The following is a 21,457-nucleotide window of genomic DNA, read 5'->3' as shown; positions in this document are numbered from 1 at the left end:
GGTACAATATATACATCGGAACTTTTTGGTTATCTCAAAAGAGATGAAAAATGTGGAAAACGCAATCTATTGATTTTGTAAATACGATATATTAGGAAAGTTTGAAATTTATATTTTGTATCCCTAGGATTAAGATAATCAGTTAGTTTCCTAATATCCCATGAATAATGGGATAAGGTGTAATCTAGGAGATTCTACTTTTGTGTATAAAACCCTAAGAGGGCCGGCTGTATAGAATTAATTCAGAGAATAAGAAATATTTTTTCTTCTCCTATTTTTTCACATGGTATCAGAGCCCTAGGTTTCCTAGGTTACTTTATTTTTCTTAGGCCTTCATTGCCGTTTCTTTCTTGGCTTTCATTGCCAAGCCTCATCACAGGGCCTTTATTGCCCATATCCATCATCACTCTCTCCAGAAGCCTTCATTGCTGCTGTTTTTTTTTTTTTTTTTTGAAGTTCCATTGATTTCGCTGCCGCAACTTTGACCACTGTCACTCTGTACGAAACTGTACGAACACACCAAAACTGTCGTTGCCTCTGTTCGCTGCTGTCGTGTTCTGATCGTGGCCTTCATCAGCAAAGGTTGTTTTTTCTTTTCTCTGCCCTGTCGCCACTGCTGTCAGGATGCTTCCGTAAGAGAGTGCCTAGATTGTATCAGCCTTCATCGCTGGTATTCTGTTTGACACAACCGGCCTTAATTGCCTAGAGATCGCTTGGTTTGATTGAGGATGTCGGAGGTGGTAGAGACAACCGCTACAACACGGTCGGAGGATGCAGAAACCGTTAGGCCTCAACAGGTCGGGGAATTGCAGAACATTCAGGCTGCATATAGGCTGGGTGGAAAAAAACTACCTTAAATGGTCCCAACTTGTTCGGACTGTGCTGAAAGGGAAAGGAAAAAACAGCCACCTCTTAGGGACAGGACCAAAACCAGAAGATCCACGATTTGAGGCGTGGGATGAGGAGGATTCGATGATCATGGCATGGCTGTGGAACTCCATGACTCCGGAAATTAGCGATACATGTATGTTCTTGGCCACTGCCAAGGATATATGGGATGCAATTCAACAAACGTACTCCAAGGCGAAGGATGATGCTCAAGTCTACGAAATCAAAGTAAAGACAATCGCTGCAAGCGTGGAGAAAGAACGGTCACTGAGTATGCGAATCAAATGAAGGCCATATGGCAAGAACTCGATCATTATAGGGTGATTAAAACCAAGTGTCTTGAAGATGCTGCAGTTATCAAGACCTTTATTGAGCAAGATAGAGTCTATGATTTTCTTGTTGGACTCAACCCGGAGTTTGACTTGGTGAGAATTCAGATTCTTGGAAAGCAAGAGGTCCCATGTTCAATGAGGTGGTGGCAATCATTCGGGAGAAGAGAGTAGAAGAGAAATAATGCTTGAACCAAAGAACACTGATGGCTCGGCAATGTTGGCTAGTGGCGGTAGCAAACTAGCCATGACTGTAGAAAAGGCACCGGCACTTGAGAATGTCAAAGGCTGGTCAGCAGAAGACCCAAAACCGAGACTACAAAGATACTTTATGGTGCACTTATTGCAAGAAGGCACGCCATACCCGTGAGAAGTGTTGGAAGCTGCATGGGAAACCACCAAGCCGTGAGGGGGGGCAGAAAGGAGCGCAGCCGAAAAGTCATGGATAAGCTCATGTTGCAGCAGGGCAGCAAAGTGAGGGAACACTGCAAGAGATAAGGAGTCTCAGCCAAGAGGAAATCGAACGAGTAAGATCCCTTATAGGCAATCTCGACAAACCGTCAGGTACTTGTTCATTGGCGTATTTAGGTGAGTCTTCACTTTTCATTGGATTAAATGTCTCAAATATAACCCTTACCGGCTCCTGGGTCATTGACTCTGGTGCAACCGACCATATGACCCACTCACCAAACATGTTTGCCTCATATACCCCATGTTCAAGCAGTAGAAAAATAACTACCGCAGATGGATCATTAACCACTGTAGCAGGCATAGGAGATGTTAAAATAAGCCTATCATTGACATTAAAAAATGTTCTTCATGTTCCCCGATTGACCACAAACCTTGTTTCTATCCAAAAGCTTACCAAAGATTCACATTGCAAAGTGTTTTCTCACCATAGTTATTGTTTATTTCAGGACGAAGGTTCGGGGAGGACGATTGGACGTGCTAGAGAACATGATGAACTCTACCTTCTTGAAACACCAGTCAATCGAGCATTACCAAGGGCACAACATCTCACTCTTTTGTCTCAGAAGTTCTCTCATCAAATAAAGACAAATTTTGGCTTCACCACCGCCGACTTGGCCATCCATCGTTTAGGATTATCAAAATTCTGTTTCCTTCCTTATTTGGAGGTCTAGATATTGAACATTTTCATTGTGAAGTGTGTGCACTGGCTAAACACGTGTACCTTTTCCAATCAGTAATAAAAGAAGCTCTATTCCTTTTTATCTCATTCATACTGATATTTGGGGCCCTTCTACTATTCCTAATGTGACAGGGGCAAAATGGTTTGTCTCATTTATTGATGATTGTACTCGAGTCACTTAGATATTTTTGCTTAAACAGAAATCCAATGTCAGTAATGTCCTTCCAAATTTCTGCTCTATGGTAAAGACCCAATTTGGGGTCAATATCAAGAGATTCAGATCCGACAATGCTAGGGACTATTTCAATCAAGTCCTCACTCCATATTTCCAAAAGGAAGGAATCATCCATGAATCATCATGTGTCAATACTCCATAGCAAAATGAAGTGGCAGAAAGGAAAAATGGTCATCTTCTCGATTCCACCCGATTTTTTATGTTCCAGAAAAATATGCCTAAATCCCTTTGGGGGGAAGCAGTTCTTACATCTGCACATCTTATAAATCGTTTGCCTTCTAGGATTTTGGGTTTCAAAAGTCCAATGGATGTGCTTTCCTCATTCTATCCAAATCTACGCACTACGAATAATCTAGTTCCTAGGATATTCGAGTGTGTGGCATTTGTCCATATCCATACTCCAAACAGGGGGGGAATTAGATCCAAGGGTAGTCAAATGTGTTTTTGTGGGCTATTCTTCTACTCAGAAAGGATACAAATGTTATCATCCTCCCTCAAAAAGGTTCTATCTCGGTTTATGTTACTTTCCATGAAGACAAATCCTATTTCAATGATCCTTATCTTCAGGGGGCGAATTCAATAGTGGAAGATAAGGACAGGGGGGGTTTTCTATCTCTTGATCTTCATCCATCAAAACCCAAGTTTTCCCAGCTTCACTCTCCTAAACCCGAGCCTCACTCCACTGAACCTGAACCTCACTCCACTGAACCCGAGCCTGACAACCTAAATTCTGCCATTGAGAATGTAAGATTTGGCAAAGGCAAAGTGTTTTCAAGAAGGAAGAAGGCTATCCCGGAATCTGTGCAAGTTCAAGACTCCAACCCGAGCTCTGGAAATGAGGTAACAATTTCTAATCCTTTTTCTAAAACTTACATGAATAATGATGATCAGGATCTTCCCATTGCCATTAGAAAAGGAGTTAGAGAATGTGTAAGTCGACCTCTATACCCACTTGCACAATTTCTTTCCTTTGAAAAATTCTCACCATCCCATCAAGCCTTTCTTGTCAGCCTAAATACTATTGTCATCCCTACAACCAATTTGTCTGAGGCTTTAACTGATGAAAAATGGAGACAGGCTATGAATATGGAGATGGAAGCATTGGAGAAGAACAAAACTTGGGAGCTTGTGAAATTGCCTTAAGGGAAGAAACCAGTGGGATGTAAATGGGTTTATATCGTGAAATATAGGGCAGATGGTTCAATAGAAAGATATAAAGCGAGGTTGGTTGCTAAGGGGTATACCCAGACCTATGGGATTGATTACCAAGAGAAATTCACTCCGGTGGCAAAAAAGAATACGGTAAGAGTTTTGTTATCATTAGCAGCCAATTATAATTGGGAGCTACAACAGTTTGATGTCAAGAATGTGTTTTTGCACGGAGAACTAGAGGAGGAAATCTACATGGAGGTTCCACCGGGTTATGGTCATAACTTAGCTGCACACACAGTATGTAGATTGAAGAAGGCCTTGTATGGACTTAAGCAATCGCCGCAAGCATGGTTTGGAAGATTTGCAAAGGTAATGACAGCTATGGGATATCGGCAAAGTCAAGGAGACCATACACTGTTTGTCAAACACTCATCTTTAAGGGGAGTTACAGTCCTCTTAGTATATGTTGACAACATAATAGTGACGGGAGATGATGATGAGGAAAGACAGCGTCTCAGTCGATGTTTAGCTAAAGAATTTGAGATTAAGATGCTAGGGAGGCTAAAGTATTTTCTGGGAATCGAGGTGGCTCATTCCAAGCAAGGTATTTTCACATCACAGCAAAAATATGTTACAGGTCTTCTCAAAGAAACTGGGAAGACCGCGTGCAAGCCGGCGAGCACTCCAATAGATCCAAATTTGAAGCTCAGAGAAGCAGAAGAAGATGTCGCAGTGGATAGAGAGATGTATCAACGCTTGGTGGGGAGACTTATCTATCTATCTCATACTAGACCAGATATAGCATACGCGGTAAGTGTGATTAGTCAATTCATGCATAATCCGAAGGAGGCACATCCACATGCAGCATACCGAGTATTGCAATATCTCAAAGGGACACCAGGCAGAGGTATTTTGTCCAAAAGAAATGGAGGAGTAGTGCTTGAAGCGTATACAGATGCAGACTATGCGACGGTCAACTTTCGGTTATTGCACTTTTATTGGTAGAAACCTTGTGATGTGGAGGAGCAAGAAACAGAATGTTGTAGCTCGTTCTAGTGCAGAGGCCGAATTCCGAGCGATGGCTCAGGGTGTGTGTGAATTGCTATGGTTGAAGATTATTTTAGAAGATTTGAAGATTAAGTGGGATGACCCAATGAGACTCTACTGTGACAACAAATCTGCAATCAGCATAGCTCACAACCCAGTACAGCACGATAGAACAAAGCACATCGAAATCGACAGACACTTCATCAAAGAGAAGCTAGACAGTGGCCTAATTTGTACACCCTACGTATCTACACAGGGTCAACTTGCTGATGTACTCACGAAAGGACTTAATAGTTCAGTGTTTCAGAATCTTGTGTCCAAGTTAGGAATAGTGAACACTTGTTCACCAGCTTGAGGGGGAGTGTGGAAAACGCAATCTATTGATTTTGTAAATAGGATATATTAGGAAAGTTTGAAATTTATATTTTGTATCCCTAGGATTAAGGTAATCAGTTAGTTTCACGATATCCCATGAATAATGGGATAAGGTGTAATCTAGGAGATTCTACTTTTGTGTATAAAACCCTAAGAGGGCCGGCTGTATAGAATTAATTCAGAGAATAAGAAATATTTTTTCTTCTCCTATTTTTCCACAAAAATTTTGTAATTCTTTTGTAATTCTTTTTTTTCCCCCCTCAAAATATTGTTTGTGATGCAAGGGCTTTTTAAGTGGCAGATAACACTAGACAATTAAGATTTACTTACGGCAAGAATCACAGGGAACGTATGCATCAAATGAGAGATCTCTTATGCATCCTTTAGCAGCTTCAGAAAAAGATAGGGATAACTCCGCCTATGAAAAGACACATCAAAGTTGCGACAATCATTTACTATGAAATACCAATAACTAAGTCATTAGGCATCTGAAAGCCTGAGGAAAATCAAGCAAACCTGAATATCAGATGCAAAACGATCAAAGTTATCTTCAAAGATCTGCAGTGTCAGGTAAAAATTCAATATTAAGAAGATTCTATCTTTTATTAAGACATGAGAATACACTGATAAAAGATAAGAAGGTACAATACCTCAGAGAATATTTTATTGAATGAACTGGAGAAATGAGTTCCATATTCAAAACGAAATCCCTGTGGACCAGAAGAATAATGAAATCCCTCTGTATCACCAGCATCATATTTTGCCTTTTCTCTACCAGTTGCACGCATCTACATTGAAACAAGCATATCAGGAAGGGAAAAAAGGAGTGTCATGCTAAATTGATGCATTTATAGGAGAGACAGGCTTTTAATTGCAGAAACTTTAAATTCTTAATGACAAAAGTGCCAACATCCCAGTACCACGAGCATGCACATCCAAGTAGTTTTCTTTAAAAGTACAAAAACAAACCCGTGTCTCAATTAGAATATCTGCAGAATTCATGGTGATTGGATTTGTGTAATTATGATCATAAAGACTCGTATACAACAAATAGAATAGCAAACAAGGTATCATGAAAAGATATAAGAATGAATGTTCCCAAAGAGGATGAGCAATAAAAATAACTAAACTAGCAACAGTTAAGAGAGAGAGAGAGAGAGAGAGAGATTGCTACCCTGTCATATTCGGCCCTCTTCAAAGGATCTTGCAAAGTCTGGATTGTACCAAGAGCAAATGAAATAGTCATAAACATTAAGGAAAACGGTTGCAGATATACATGCATGTGCATGTAAAGAAGCATAGCAACATCATTATATCATTTGAACCTTTAATTCTTAAATAATATGGCATGATTTTCAAATATCCTAAAATGTTTGATCTACCATTCAAAATGTTTCGGAATTACAACAAAACAACTCTGCTCTCTAAATAGATTTGTGACTTAATTGAAACAGCGTGTTTATGTACAATGAGTTTTGAAATCCCCAAGAAGCACTATTTTAAAAGTGAAATCATAGATATCTAAGGTTAGGTCGTTTTTAAGACCCTTTTTATTCTAATTTTTTATCTGTTATTTTGAGATGTAGTACAAAATTCAAGAGAATTCAGCTAGCTTTTATCCTGATATCCAGGTTACTGAAGAAAAATATGTTTACACAATATGAACTTGTTATTAAAGTAGCTATTATAGTAACATATACATCTGAGGTGCAAAAATAGATAGGCAGATACATCATTTGTTTTCTTCCAAGTTTTATTGCATTTATGTATATTAAAATATCTTCCAACAGAACTTTCTACAAACATATTTTGCTCACTTCTTGTGCAACTTTCTAGGTTTTTCTTTTAACTCATTGTCCAAACAAAACCAAGTGAGGGATACATATGCACAACGAGAAAAAGAATAGGACCTCATACGCATCTCTTATCTCCTGAAATTTTCTCTTTGCAGAAGGATTGTTTTTATTGGCATCGGGATGGTATTTCTTTGCAAGCTGCATAAAAAATTTGAACTCAACAACCTTGAATGGAGAACAAAACATATATACAGCAGAGATGCCATTAAAACAGTCGTATAATCCCACATAAATACTTTAGAATGATTTCAACTGCATAAAACAGTTAGCAGGACGATGACAAGACTATTTCATACTGCTGCCAAAAATTAAGGGTCTTGCCCTTTTTCGAGAAAGAATTCTTCAATTGCTACGAAGGCTGGTGCAAGTTAAACCAAAAAACAGAACATATGCAGCATTTATCCAGAACCTTATACACCCTTCACATCAAACTTAGGGTCCGTTCTTTTCGCAGGTTTGAGTTGAGAACTTGAGTTAAAAAGTGAATTTATGTGAGAGAAAACACTGTAACAAAATAGTTGAATTCAAATTTTTGCGAGAGAAAACACTGTAGTAAAAGTTTGAATTGTGACTCGAATTGTGAAAGGAAGAGAACCTTAATCAGATATCCAACACCTGAATAAGTATATAGATTAAATTAAAGGGACAAATCGAATAATCAAAATACTGAAATACTAGCAACACCATTGTGGCATTTTCAGCAAACAGGGTAAACAGGAGAATAATTTCTGAACCAAGCTATCAATGGATGCAGAATTCCCTTTAAAGCAACAGAAACATGAAATAGGTCGGATCAAAAACACAAAGATCTAATCATCTGAGTGTCAAAGAAAACTGGATGTAAAACATGAAGATAAAACCCTCCTTCTTGTAACTACATAAGTTTCAACGTATACACTCACAACATGAAACGCCTTTTTTATCTCATCTCGGCTCGCATTTCGAGGAACTCCAAGAATTTCGTAGTAGTCTCGTTCTGGGGAGCAAGAGAACCCTGCAAACAGAAAAACATAGTAAGAACAACTTAAAGAGAAAGCATCAATACACTAATACACATACACACAGTATATAGATATATAAATGTGTATATGTATATACATATAAACAACTTTTTTCTAGTAAACCTGAAGCATGTATATAACGTTTTCCAAATGAAGCAGCAAAGTCCGCAGGTCCACCATAGACAGAACCGAAACAGTGCAGAGCTGAAATAAATACAAGAAACCATATAATTCAATTATAATTGTTTATACTACCAATTTATAAATAATAATTGATCGATAAAAATACCTATTTAGCTTACCTCGATCGCGAAACGAGTTTTCGAGCAATGCGGGAGTTCTGTCGAGCAAAACTCCGAGTGAAGTCGGCGACTCCGCCGCCATGGACGACACCAAATGTCGGCGACACTGCATCAAAACACATCAGTAGGGGAAAAAATGCATTTTTTAAACGAAATTATCAAAGAAAATGGATTGATCGTCGAAGCTAATTTGGTTCACCATGCCAATCCAGCTCAGTTTGCTCATTTCCAAGAAAAAAATATTTTTCCGAATATACAGAGTCAGTGGAAGAGCGAGAAACGAAGCGAAGAACGCAGAAGAGGATAATGAGAAATCGGAAAATTTGAAAGATTTCGGTGGGCTCCGGTGGCTTCTTCTTCAGTTCAGAGGATTTTTATTGGGGTTTTTCATTGGGGCTCAAGAAACGTCCCGACGACGTCGTTTCTAAATATTCTTTCCTTTCCCCCAAAAAAGCGTATTTATTTGTCGAAAAATCAAAAGCGTTTCTGTTTCTAGTACTTTCTATGGCAATCCGCTCCGTCGTCGTCAAGCTTCGACCCGAAGCGGCTTATCCTCTGTGGAGATCCTTGCGCTCGTACGCTGGTCCGTCAATCAGAGCCGTCGATGAAGAATTCAACACGAAGACGAAAAGCCACGAACTTGAGAGAGAGATTCTGAAGCTGAAATACCCCAGGGACTGTGCGACCACGGTGCTTCGGAGTTCGGCCGATAATGGCTACAAGGTTTCCTTTCTCGAGCTCCGTCGCTTCTCCGTTCGCCTCTTGAAGCTCAAGCGCCACAACCACGCTCTTCAGGTCAAATTGTTTGATTTTCTCTTTTCTTTCTTTTAACACTTTGCCTGAAAAACCATTTCTGTATTTGCTTGTTCATTCAATAACATTACTTTTGATTTAAGGCCTAATTGTTGAATGTAGAATCTTTCACAATGTGTTCAAGAATTTGGCACTGTTTCGGTTCAATAATGAAAAATTTGCCGCCAAAATTATAGTATTTGCCAATTAACTCACTCAAATGCCAAAATTTGACATTGGCACATCAATTTGACATTGCATTAGAGTTGCTCTTACAGGAATACTATGGCGATAATTCATTATCATTCTCACTATTCTCAGATAAAAGCGTGAATTGAACATTTTCATCATCAAAGTGATGTTCCAATTGCTAATTCTAACATAGTTACTGCAGTATTAAGTGAAGAAGATTGTCTTTTTGAACAAACAGATAATGGAGTGGTTGGAGGGTCAAAGAAGGTTCCAGATGTCGCCGGCGGACCACGCCGTTAAGATGGAGTTGATCATCAAAGTGAAAGGTCTAATGGAGGCTGAGGACTATTTCCAGAATGTGTCAGACACTGCTTCGCTGAAAGTGGCTTGTTGTCCGCTTCTCCGAGGTTATGTTGAGGGAAGGGACACTGAGAAAGCCGAGGCATTCATGGCGAAGTTGAACGGGTTGGGGCTGATTGTGAGCCCACATCTTTGCAATCAAATGATGAAGCTGTACATGGCCACATCCCAGTTTGGGAAAATGCTTCTTGTCATACAGGAAATGAAGAGAAATAGAATACCGTTGAATGTTATGTCCTACAACCTTTGGATGAATGCCTGTGGGGAGATATCGAAGGTCGAGTCAGTCGAGATGGTTTACGCAGAGATGATGAGAGACAGCGGCGTTGAGATTGGCTGGGGGAGATGGTTTACGCAGAGATGATGAGAGACAGCGGCGTTGAGATTGGCTGGAGTAGTCTTTGCACTCTAGCAAATGTTTATGTGAAAGCAAGGCAGTTTGAGAAAGCCAGTTTGGTGCTCAAAAGTGCTGAGCAGAAACTATCTAGCTGTAATCGTCTTGGTTATTTCTTCCTCATAACGCAGCATGCTTCTTTGAAGAATAAGGACGAAGTTCTTAGGCTGTGGGAAGCAAGTAAAGCGGTGGACGGGAGAATCACCTGCGCGAATTACATGTGTGTCTTGTCGTGCTTGGTCAAATTGAGTGATCTTGTTGAAGCTGAGAGAGTGTTCAGGGAATGGGAAGCGAGTCGTGGTAAGTATGATGTTAGAGTCTCGAATGTGCTTCTTGGTGCGTATGTGAGGAATGGACTGATGGACAAAGCTGAATCTTTACATCTCCACACAATGGAGCAAGGCGGATGCCCGAATTATAAGACATGGGAGATTCTTATGGAGGGGTGGGTGAAAAGCCAAGAGATGGAGAAAGCGGTTGACGCCATGAAGAAAGCATTCTCTATGTTGAGAGATTGCCATTGGAGGCCATCAGATGGTATTGTGTTGGCCATTGCTGATTATTTTGAGAAAAAGGGGGATGTTGAACATGCTCTTTGCTATGTTAAGACTACCCATGATTTGGGTTTTGCAAGTTTGCCATTGTATAAGTCTTTGCTTAGGATGCATCTTTGTTCTCAGAAACCAGCATTTGACATCCTCAAAATGATGGAGAAGGATAAAATTGAAATGGATGAAGAGGCGTATGACCTCATTCAAGCCGTTAAGGAGTGTTAAACTCGGAATTGCATGATAAATTCATATTGTCATGGCCAATGGGTTAAAACAATCTCATAGATCGTGGACGCGCTGTCATGGGATCACAATTTATAAGAGACTCCTTACAGAGGATGATCAGACATAAAATACATCAGAAGTTCGTTTTCATTCAGGGAAGTTTGTTCTTTGTTAAGTCGGGTGAAATAAAAGCTTATCTTGATGACTAATCATTATGAGATCGGAAATAAAGAGGATAAAGAAAAGCGAAGTTGTGCAAAAGTGTCACTGCTAGGTGACATTGCCGTTTTATTTAGATATGACATCATGAAGAGGCTCAAGGTCGACATCTTTCAATAACAGAGAAATCACTTTTTCCTGTGAATCATGCTGCAGAAACAAATGAGGGATTCGTCGTATAAAATTTCAAGATGATCTAGCGGCTGAAATTTTATGAACGTTTTTGCAGTGCTCGAGGTATTTATCTCCCGATGGCAAGCATTCCTTGAAGATGGGAACCTCAAGAACACGCTCCAACCAAGCATTGAGCAGAGGCATGGTCTCTGCATCAATCAGGTGCACATCCGCAACTTCCTCGGTTATTCTGCCCCATAATCCAATCCAACCAGCAGCAATGTCCACAAAGCCCACAATTTCGCCTCCGAAGAATTGCTTTTCCCCAAGACCACTCTCTAGGATCTTCAAATTCTCACGAGCTTCTCTTGCAGCCTTATCTTTCTCGTCGCCTGTCTTGGAGAATGCACTTATCATTGCCGGTACACACTGGAACAAACAATACAACACATCCAAAAAATTTTCATGATTCATTCTCTAGTGCTGAAAATCTCAAACTTCTTGTAAACTTTATGGAAGTAAACTCACCCTTTTGTTGATTATATCTTAGTTTCAAAGACAAACTTGTTTTATAAACTTACCTTATCGTCGACAAATTTGGCCCAGAATCGAGCTACAGCTCTTTCATATGGATCTTTGTGGCAGGACCGGGTTTTGTTCCCATGTCTCGTCGATGTACTCCATTATGACAAGCGACTCCGCGAGAGGCTTGCCATTATGTACAAGAACAGGAACCTTTTCATGCACTGGGTTGTACTTCAACAACAAGGGACTCTTGTTTGGGAGATGCTCTTCCAAGTACTCGTATTCGACCCCTTTCAGTTTCAGAGCCCAGTGAACTCTGATGGAAAAAGGACTTCCCCAGTACCCCAAGCAACTTCACAGAGTCGCTGGCCATAGTTAATTTCTATACGTTTCCGCTGCCTTTTGTTCTCGGCAAATACGGCAAATTTATACAAGGATTACATACATGTTGGACCAAAAGACTTTTGGTTCTCTTTTATCTGGTCAGGACCCCACGAAAGCCACTGAGATGGACTTTTAAGGCAGATATTTTCCAAGAATAACGAAATGTCTTCAACAGTCGCATTCCACGCTAGAAAGTTTCTGCACTTGATGCATTTAGGAACCCAGTGGCGACTATCTCCTTCTACCAAAATGTTAAAGTTCGTGTTTAGAATTGATCATGTTTTTATTTTTTATGTTTTTAAAAAAAAAATAATAACGTTTTCAAAACGGTGTTTGGCGTAATAAAAATAAAAAATATAAATGAAAATAATTTTTTAGTTTAGTGTAAAATGAGAGATAAATGAAAAACGACTTTTAATCGTTTTTCATTTTTTATTTTCGTTTTCTCATATCTCGAGCAGAGAGAGAAATAGACATTAATGAGTTTTTTTACATTGAAAATAAAACTACTAAACGCATTTTTAAAAATAATTTCTGTTTGAGATTGAAAATGTTTTCATTTTTATTTTGCATATAAAAAATAAAAAATTATTTTAAAATGAGTTCTAAATGCGCTCTAAGTTCTCTGCATTTTCCCTTACGTTTTGCAAACAGTTAGAACGTATCCCTGCATTTTACAAATGGTATTAAAAAAAATAAGAACCTTCATTCTGGAAAGTATTTATCATGTTAAGAACATCGGCATCCTTTTGGGGGAGTCGTTAACATGACTTTAAAATGTAGAAGATAAATTTATTTATCAAAAATAGGGTGAAACACAAAATTTCAATAACACCGCATTTTATTAAAACACTAGTTGAAGCCACGTGTGAGGCATAATGTGAGAATTAATTGTTGAATTTTGAATTTTTGAATTACTGCAAAGTGTTTATTTAAAGATGAATTTTGAGTTCTTGAATTTTCATTTTAAAAATATAAATTTATATTTTCATTTTCATCAAAAATTAATCATGAGAAAAAAAAAATGAAATCGTTTTTTAAACATTATAACGCTATGCTGTTATTTATCAATATTCTAACATTACTTAGGTATAATCGATGTATTTAAAAAAATAAAAAAAGAAAGAAAAAAGTTACCATATGCCACCATTATGCTAGCATGGAAAAGAAAAGGGAACCAATTCAAGGTGAAAAGTGAAAACCAAGCTAGGAGAAAAATCAACAAAAAGTTGCATGTACATAGAGAAGGAATGCTAGTAAGCAAAAAATTACATGAAAGTATCTTATATTTCTTTAGAGAGATGATAAATTTAAGGATTTCAGTACAAATAACCTTAAAAAATATTTTTCATAAATGGCCGAAATTTTATAAAATTATAAAAATAACCCTTTTTATTATCATAGTGGTCAATCATTGATATACTCAGTGACTAATCACTAATAGACTCAGCGGTCACTCATTGATTAACTCAATTATTTTTTATTATTAATTAAAATTAGTTAATAATTAACTAAAATTAAGTTGTAATTTATCAATTTCAATCAACAAATTACATGTTTAATAATGATAAACTATAGATAAAATAATAATGAATCGGTCAACCATTGAATGGTCAATAAGTCAATCATTGATTAACTCACATAAACATAATTGTCATTTTTGTAAAATAAAAAAAGTTCAGCCATTTATTAAAAGAATTGGTTAAAAAATGCCACCCAGACCAATTTCTCATGAATTTATGAGGATCGAAAATAAGAGATGAATCAAATCTTGCCTATTAACACAAGTAATAACCATTAACACAACCTGTGCGAGAATTTCTTCGTTAACATAATTTTTAAGAAGTGAAAACAAGAGGTTAATCAAATCTTGGAAGTGAGGCTGCCTCTGCTAAAAGAATGGCAGCTGACATGAAATCAAAGTGGGATAGCTAAAATTTTCTCAACTTTCTTGCTTAGTATGCAACGCCAAAGAAACTATGCAAAAAGAAGCCATTTGCAAATTGCAATTTTCTTGTTTTTTTCTCTATTTCCATGTCCAGTTTGAACATTACGAAAGAAAATAAATTATCAAAAAAACAAAAAAAAAGTATATACGCCTCCTTGCAAGACATTATTGCAAGATATTCTAGGAAGTAGGAAATGTGCACCCCTCAGACTACTGGAAATATTCAGCAAACACTATCCTTTTAACGTTCTCTGAAATCATTTGCTTCCAATTACTTTACTGTAATGGACAAGCAGAATATCTACGAAAATTTATTCCACTATATCATTATTTTTCCTAGTTGATAGTATCACCCATAGGGTGACGAGCACAACTCATTCTTGCGCGTGCGTTGACAAATAGCTGTAGAAAACTACAACACAATTTGGCTTGGTTTCGCTCACCTCATTGAAACGAGCAATAGGAAAACAAAACTTTTCTCCCCAGAGAAAATCCCATCAAGGATGGAGATCTATAGCGCGTCTCAAAGACCAAATGGCCATCATTTTTTAGGCCAAACTTGTGTTTCATACGCCTTAATTTACTTTAGGGATGACAAGGCCAACGCCACTTTTCGAGATATGCGATCATGTATGGGTTCCTGAATGAAGAAACAAGAATTATGTTACTGTGAGATTTGTGAGAATGACTGCTTTTCGCTTCCAAAATCAACTTATGCTTGTAGCAAAAGCTGATTTTAATGTTTAGTAAATCTCCTCAAAAGTGTTTTTTGAAGAATTTTTAAAGAATCTACCGCTAAAATCAGAAACAGCCCAAATGCAACTTTAGCTTTTAAATTGTGCGGAAATCAACATAGTACAATTAATAAAACTTTCATAATACTCATAATACCGCTAATGAAATTTAAAATTTACAATCTTCCCAATCTAAAATTCAGACTCGTAATATAATACAATATAATATAATAATACAATAATATAATATAATATAATATAATAGTAATATTGTAACAAATAATATCATAATTATATTAATAACTCTAATATTATTATTTTATCATATTTATATAATATATTAATTATAATATATTTGTTTAATATAATATAATAATGATTATATATTATATTATAATATAATGTAATCATAATTTTTAATTATTTCAGTTATTATTTTAATAATATTATTATATTATATACCATAATTATATAATATATTATATAATAATAGTTTTTTATTATATTAAATAGAATAATAAATATATATTATATTGTAATTATATATATTATAGTATAATATAATATAGTCGTAATTTTTAATTATCCACAACAATTCAAACTCATAAATTATCAAACACTATTACACTGATTTTGGAACCAGCACAGCTACTATAATTATAGTTTACCAAACACTTAGTTGATTTTTGTAACAGCTGTTTTTTCTTTCAGCACAGCTAAAAGCAATTTTTTCAAAATCTACAGTAATACCAAACTAAGCCATATCTAGTTAACATGAGATTTACCTCTGTTGATGGCATCTTAAATTTGAATTTTGTTATCGTCTCGTACAAGAAAATATACCTGTAGTCCATGAAGAACATCGGCATTAAATGAAGCACATCCTATTATTTCATACAAGTTGAATAAAGTTAAACATCCTAAGTTCCTAACAATCATTTTCTCTAGAAAACAATAATGCAACATAAGACCAGCTTTACAAAACAATTGGATAATGACGAGCAAAAACATCTTTCACACAACTACAAACCAAAGTAAAAAAGGCCATTATGTGTCCATTAGGAGGTGCAACTCAAAAAGAATGGCCAAATAAGAGCCTAATGCCTTTCCAAGAACCAATTCTTAATTAAATTTATCTTTGCGTATTCAGTTGATTTTATATCTCAAAACAGATCACCTTTATAAACTTCTGGGAAGTAAGTAGGCTTCTTCTGACACACATGAGCTTAAGGACCGAACAATATTCTTAAACCGACAATAATATAGCATTCACATATCAGAATTTATCTACGCACAGACAGGGACTATCCAGGTAAGCAACAGCATACAATCAACAATGCTCTCTTATAGGGTGTAAGAAAAATGTTGGGGGCACCATTACTAATAGAAGGTAAACCCCACACGTGGGTCCCATGCTGCAGGACCCACCTTCTATTGGTGGGTGGCTGTGCCTTATAGCGTTATTCGAAGTGTGATGTAGTTGGATAATAAACCTAAGCCTATAAAAGAAGGTACTTTAACATGACATGGGGCACCATTTGTAGAGTAGTGCGTGATAATGGCTCATCAGCCTTGAGCATGGTCACAATTTCTGACACAATACATGATCACAATGGCATCAAATTAAATTCATAGTTACAAATTATGAACAAAGGGTGTGATGAAATGAGCAATATACCGCCAAGCTAGTTCAGAAACAAGTTCTTCAGGAGCATCAGGGAGGACCTAAACATTGGATCATCTCGGTAAGATTTTATATTTTCACATGAACAAACACAGAAACATAAATAAATAAATAAATAAGACTGCAACAAATGTAATAACCTTATCTTTGTATGGATCGCAGTGATCTTTGAACCATAACCTCAGGAACTCCTGATGAGTAAAGAAAAGCAAAAGGTAAAGACCGATCACTAGAAAGTTTCAGGCAGTTGGCGAAACATCTATGGTTGAAGAATTAAGTGCGCTCAAAGACAGAAGAAAATCATCCAAGAACTTTTACCAAAGGATATACATGCAAAAGCTAGTGTAAACAGAGATAACAACCACGATACAACAAGAAATACACCTTATCAACATTTTCAGGCTCAAGACCATTCTTAAAACGTTCCTCATAAGAATGTGCAATCCAATATCTGCTTGAATCAGGCGTATGCACCTAAATTAAAATATCAAATATATTATTACCAGTATTTCATATGAATGTGTTGGAGAGAGAGAGAGAGAGAAAGAGCAAGTAATACATTAAGGATAATAGAGCTAAACCTCATCAATCAAAAGAATGGAACCATCACGTCCCTTTCCAAATTCATATTTGGTGTCAACTAATATCAAGCCATGTTCCCGAGCCACACGCTGCAACAAGAAACAGACGGTAAAGCTACCTGCCTCTCTCTCTTTCGAATAACTAGTTCACTTGATAGATGCTTTGCAAAAAATTTAAGAGTGGAAAAACATCTTGGAATTCTGGATACTTGTCCATATTCGAATAAGCTTAATGCTTTCCTACTTGCTTCCTCATAATCCGCTTCAGTCATCAGTCCACTACTAATAATCTGCAAGGAAAATGCTTACATAAGCCAACTAAGACAGACTGTTTCACATATCCACAAATAGTGTGTGCGCACATGCCTGTACATGTAAACATATGCCTAAAGATATATTTCTTCCACTCAATCCTAACAGCACGTTGGCAGTACTAAAGTTCTGATCATGGTTTCATTTTCAAGGAGTTTATGGCTTCACTCACACATAAGTATAGTACGATATCAAACAAAGGAACAGCTTTATCGAATCTCAGAAAACTCTTGCCTAATCAGATTTTCACTTTTTCAATGTATTGGAGACTTTATCAAACTGACATCAATAGCCCCTCTATTTTTGTATCCCTCTTTCCTTTCTTCTCTCGTAAGCCTCAACTGTGAGAACTAGAAGACACGCGATCACAGAGGCCAAGAACAATTCTACTATTGTTTTGCTTGAAAGAAAGGACAATTTTACATGATATATAATGTATTAAAACCTCATCTGGAGTCACGGGAACATCATGATCTGCAGCCTTAGTTGTAGGTGTGAGGATATTTGCAGGAAGCTTTTGGTTTTTTACCAATCCTACAAGAACAAAACACCGTCAGATGAATCCATTTATTTTCTTGTATTGTTTATTATGATTGATCTGTAGTTCAAGGAGAAAAAAAAAACAAAACAAAAAAAAAAAAAAAAAAAAAAAAAAAACAAAACAAAACAAAAGACCACAGGAGGATCTTACCTTCTGGAAGTGCATTGCCACAATAATTTCGAACACCTTTCTTATAGACCGTCCATAACGACGTATCAGTGCTTCCAGTTACATAACCTCTAACTAGAAATTTGCAGACAAACTGTGTTAATTTAAGAGTTGGTGACTTGAAGTTGTAATCATAATAAAATTCCATAGAATTGCTAGAAATTACAATTGAATATTTATATTTGTCATACCACTATACTCTAGGAAAGTATCATTTCCACTAAAACTTTAAAGTTTTCCTTCACTTAATGATGCACTAGTTTATAGATAAATGATAATCCTAATTCTAAACACATTCAAATTCTAAAATGATAAATCCAAAATAAAATTAAAATATAAAACTAAACTAAAAGATAAATCCTAAACCTATTAACATCCATAATTCAAATCCTATCCTGCATCACTTAAAGATAACGATACTACCAAATTCCAATCATTCTAAAAGTGACGTAGCTTAAGGAAAGAGAGAGAGAGAGAGAGAGAGAGAGAGAGAGAGAGAGAGAGAGAGAAGAAGAAGAATGAAAAGAAAAGACGAAATAAAAATTCAATGATATCATACCTACGAACTCAACGGGAAAAACTGAGCATTTCTTTGCAATTGTCACATTCTCATCGGGTGCTAATACAACTGCATTTGGAGTTATGTGTAGAGTATTGTCAAACCACCATAAACTTGCTTGGTTAAGAACCTGAAAGAGAGAGAGAGAGAGAGAGAGAGAGAGAACGTATATGACGAATTAGCATCCTATTTATATAATATATACCCAATATGGAAGGCATGAAACCATTTTGTTCTACTAGAACTAAAGGGTCAAACCAATCCCAGCAAACATGGTATCTAGTATTTTTTTTATATCAATTTAACCAAATATAAAAACTTTGCTTCTCTATTATGAATTCAACCAACTTTAAAAATAAATTAAAATTAAATTAAATTAAATTATAAAAAAAAAAAAAAAAAAAAAACTAGGGTGAGAATGACCTGGCCTTTGAACGGGATGGAAGCGAGAATTCTGTCGAAAGCACTCAGCCGATCCGTCGTGACCAAAACCAGATAATCACCACTGTCATAAATATCTCTAACCTGCAAAATAATAATAACAATAACAACAAATAAATAAAAATAAACTCAGTTTTTCCTCAAAAGCACTTCAGAAAATGCGAGGAAAGAAGATTAACGAAACCAAAAAAAGGCATCTTTAATTGCATTATCAGTCTTAGGGTTTACCTTTCCTCTGGTTTTGGACTTGAGACCAGGGACGGTGAGTTGCAAATTGGTTTCGGAGAGACAATAGGCCAAGGACTTTGTGATGGCACCAAAGAGCTCTTCTTTACGAGGGCCATTGCCGAAAGCATCCAAAGTCAAAGGTTTCTGGTCTCGCCGTTGATTTTGGTCCGCCATTATCGACAGAGAAACGGTCGATAACTTCTTGGAATTGGATTTTGTGGTCGTGGTGAAATGAGGGATTGAAGAGAGAAGGGTATTACGAATTGGGAATTTGGGTTTGAGGGTTTTGGGAGGGTTTAAGCCACGCGTAGACTCCGCCATTGTTTTCTGGCCCCTTTGTTTCTCTCACTTCACCTCCAACTTTGGCGTTCTTACTAGTAATAGTGGCGTATAAACAACAGCGGTATTTGGACGACAAGAACTAAAGAACTGCATCATCTTTAAAACGACATCAAATTGGAGCCCAACGAAATAAGAAAGCGATAGCAGCAGCTGGGAGAATCACTGGGCCTTGGGAAATGACATCAAGGAATTAAACAACACTACTCTGATTCAGATCGGAAAAATAATAATAATAACAAATAAATAAATAAAGAGAAAACAACTAATCGGAAATGACAATAATATTAAAAAAAATAAAAAAATAAAAGACAATGTATGAATGACAATAACTAAAAAACGACATCAAGTGGTAAAGCACAACGGGCAGAGAAACAACAACAAAATGAAATAAACGTTGTCAACGTGAGAACGACAATATTAAAGCGATATCAACCGTTGAGAACGTTGCACGCTTGCGGCCTATAAAGTTAAAGAATTAAGAACGTTTCTCTGTCACTCTCTGTTCCCCCAATATTTTTTACGCATCAGCTCAATTAGAAAATCACTAACATAACAAAAAAGAAATCGTTACCAATTTTCCCTTAAAAAAAATGTCTAAGCTTGACTGGACCAAAAGGCACATTTCAACCAAAGTGTGTGTTTTGATCGAAAGTACTGCAGTCGCTACAATACACACTTTAAAATTTATTGGTAGGTATAGATAATGTCTATCCACTTCTATAAGGAAATGGTTTAACTTAACTAATTGAGTGGGTTCTCAAATAGAGGCATTGATATATATCAAATGTAATATGTATTCGATTGTATCTAAAGTGAAGTTGATGTATGTAACAAGTTTAATTAAAAACTAAATTCACTTTGATAAACATTTTTACACGGATATCTTAATCTTGAGTGAATGAGTGATTGCATATTTGTAAGTTGTGTGTTTTGATATATTAAAGAGTGAGACTCGTAATGGTGTGGTCACCCACCTCACACGTTAAATGCACATGCCATATATGGTAATAATATTCTTCATGCTTATGAAACTCGTAACTCTTTTTTAAAAAGTTAATGATATATTATTAAATCATTATTTGGGAATTGAATAACATTATTAGAATCTCTATTTAGTTTAGGACGTTACTAAATGATTTTCTATTTTTAAGATTTTTATAAATAAGGTTCCCTAAGAACAGAGAAAGCTTTAAGATTAAGATAATATGATATGGCCATCTTATGAAGGTGTCATATATACAATGATACATAATGGACAAAGGCAATTTTTTGAGCTTTCATAAATTGATGTATAATTCAAATTTAGATGTTTTGCGTAATAAAAGTGAAGTTTGACGATTTAATGGATAAATTAATTTAAGTTACTTACTGTATGTAGTTTGAATATATATATATGTATTAGTCCATTTGCTCGTTCAAATTTTTTTTTTTTTTTTTTTTTTTAAAACGACCATCGGTAATTTTTCCATATTTGGGACAAGGAGGTTACACAACCTTAGTAGAGATGCAAGTTTGATTAGACTAAAATGGATTTGCTCGAAATTCCGTCATTGTTGGATCCTGACTCAAACATGACCGATCGTATATACTTAGGTCTAAAAACTCTTATTTAAATTAAGGCATCGTTCGTTTTATTGATTCGAGTTTAGAATTTGAGTTTTGCTACAGTAAAAAGCTCTCACAAACAGTCACATCTAACTTTTTTGCTATAGTAAAAAGCTCTCACATAAAATCACATCTAAACTCGAATCAGCGAAACGAACGAGGCTTATTTTTTTTAAAATTCATCTTATAGAGTGCATTTGGAATGGAGATTCGTGCCATAATT

At 36.4% G+C, this 21,457-nt stretch overlaps 3 protein-coding genes and 1 pseudogene across 5 annotated transcripts in view; 1 reads left to right on the top strand and 3 right to left on the bottom strand.

Moving 5' to 3' along the window:
* Positions 1-8,746, bottom strand: part of LOC21408722 (chaperone protein dnaJ 1, mitochondrial) — a 14,303-nt gene extending 5,557 nt beyond the window's left edge. For all 3 annotated transcript variants that reach the window (XR_002902407.1, XM_010100372.2, XM_024167208.1), the window contains exons 1-9: positions 8,535-8,746; positions 8,336-8,441; positions 8,157-8,237; positions 7,935-8,026; positions 7,087-7,170; positions 6,351-6,389; positions 5,827-5,964; positions 5,693-5,734; positions 5,507-5,594 (exon numbers count right to left, since the gene is read on the bottom strand). Coding sequence is in view for 2 of the 3 variants with exons in the window: in XM_010100372.2 (XP_010098674.2) it covers positions 5,507-5,594; positions 5,693-5,734; positions 5,827-5,964; positions 6,351-6,389; positions 7,087-7,170; positions 7,935-8,026; positions 8,157-8,237; positions 8,336-8,441; positions 8,535-8,561 (697 nt within the window). In the remaining variant the exon portion in view is untranslated. The remainder of the gene's footprint in view (positions 1-5,506; positions 5,595-5,692; positions 5,735-5,826; positions 5,965-6,350; positions 6,390-7,086; positions 7,171-7,934; positions 8,027-8,156; positions 8,238-8,335; positions 8,442-8,534) is intronic.
* Positions 8,747-8,839: 93 nt separating this feature from the next.
* LOC21408721 (pentatricopeptide repeat-containing protein At5g27460) lies at positions 8,840-10,855 on the top strand. The gene is made up of 3 exons (XM_024167188.1): positions 8,840-9,130; positions 9,558-9,974; positions 10,025-10,855. Exons 1-3 carry the CDS (start codon positions 8,840-8,842, stop codon positions 10,847-10,849), a joined length of 1,533 nt encoding a protein of 510 aa, XP_024022956.1. The 3' UTR covers positions 10,850-10,855.
* A 19-nt stretch (positions 10,856-10,874) lies between these two features.
* LOC112092053 lies at positions 10,875-12,080 on the bottom strand (annotated as a pseudogene).
* A 2,039-nt stretch (positions 12,081-14,119) lies between these two features.
* LOC21408719 (phosphoribosylaminoimidazole-succinocarboxamide synthase, chloroplastic) lies at positions 14,120-19,811 on the bottom strand. The gene is made up of 12 exons (XM_024167175.1): positions 19,288-19,811; positions 19,042-19,143; positions 18,619-18,748; positions 18,042-18,134; positions 17,796-17,884; positions 17,248-17,328; positions 17,039-17,128; positions 16,842-16,931; positions 16,598-16,648; positions 16,452-16,498; positions 15,559-15,616; positions 14,120-14,679 (listed from the first exon to the last, which is right to left on the bottom strand). The coding sequence occupies exons 1-12, from the start codon at positions 19,606-19,608 to the stop codon at positions 14,620-14,622; spliced, it is 1,212 nt and encodes a 403-aa protein (XP_024022943.1). The 5' UTR covers positions 19,609-19,811; the 3' UTR covers positions 14,120-14,619.
* Positions 19,812-21,457: the final 1,646 nt, after the last annotated feature.

The sequence above is a fragment of the Morus notabilis genome, unplaced genomic scaffold (genome assembly GCF_000414095.1).
Source record: "Morus notabilis unplaced genomic scaffold, ASM41409v2 Scaffold467, whole genome shotgun sequence".
In the NCBI taxonomy this organism is placed as follows: Eukaryota; Viridiplantae; Streptophyta; class Magnoliopsida; order Rosales; family Moraceae; genus Morus; species Morus notabilis.
Note: the sequence above shows the minus strand (reverse complement) of the source record. Positions and strands in the feature narration are given on the sequence as shown.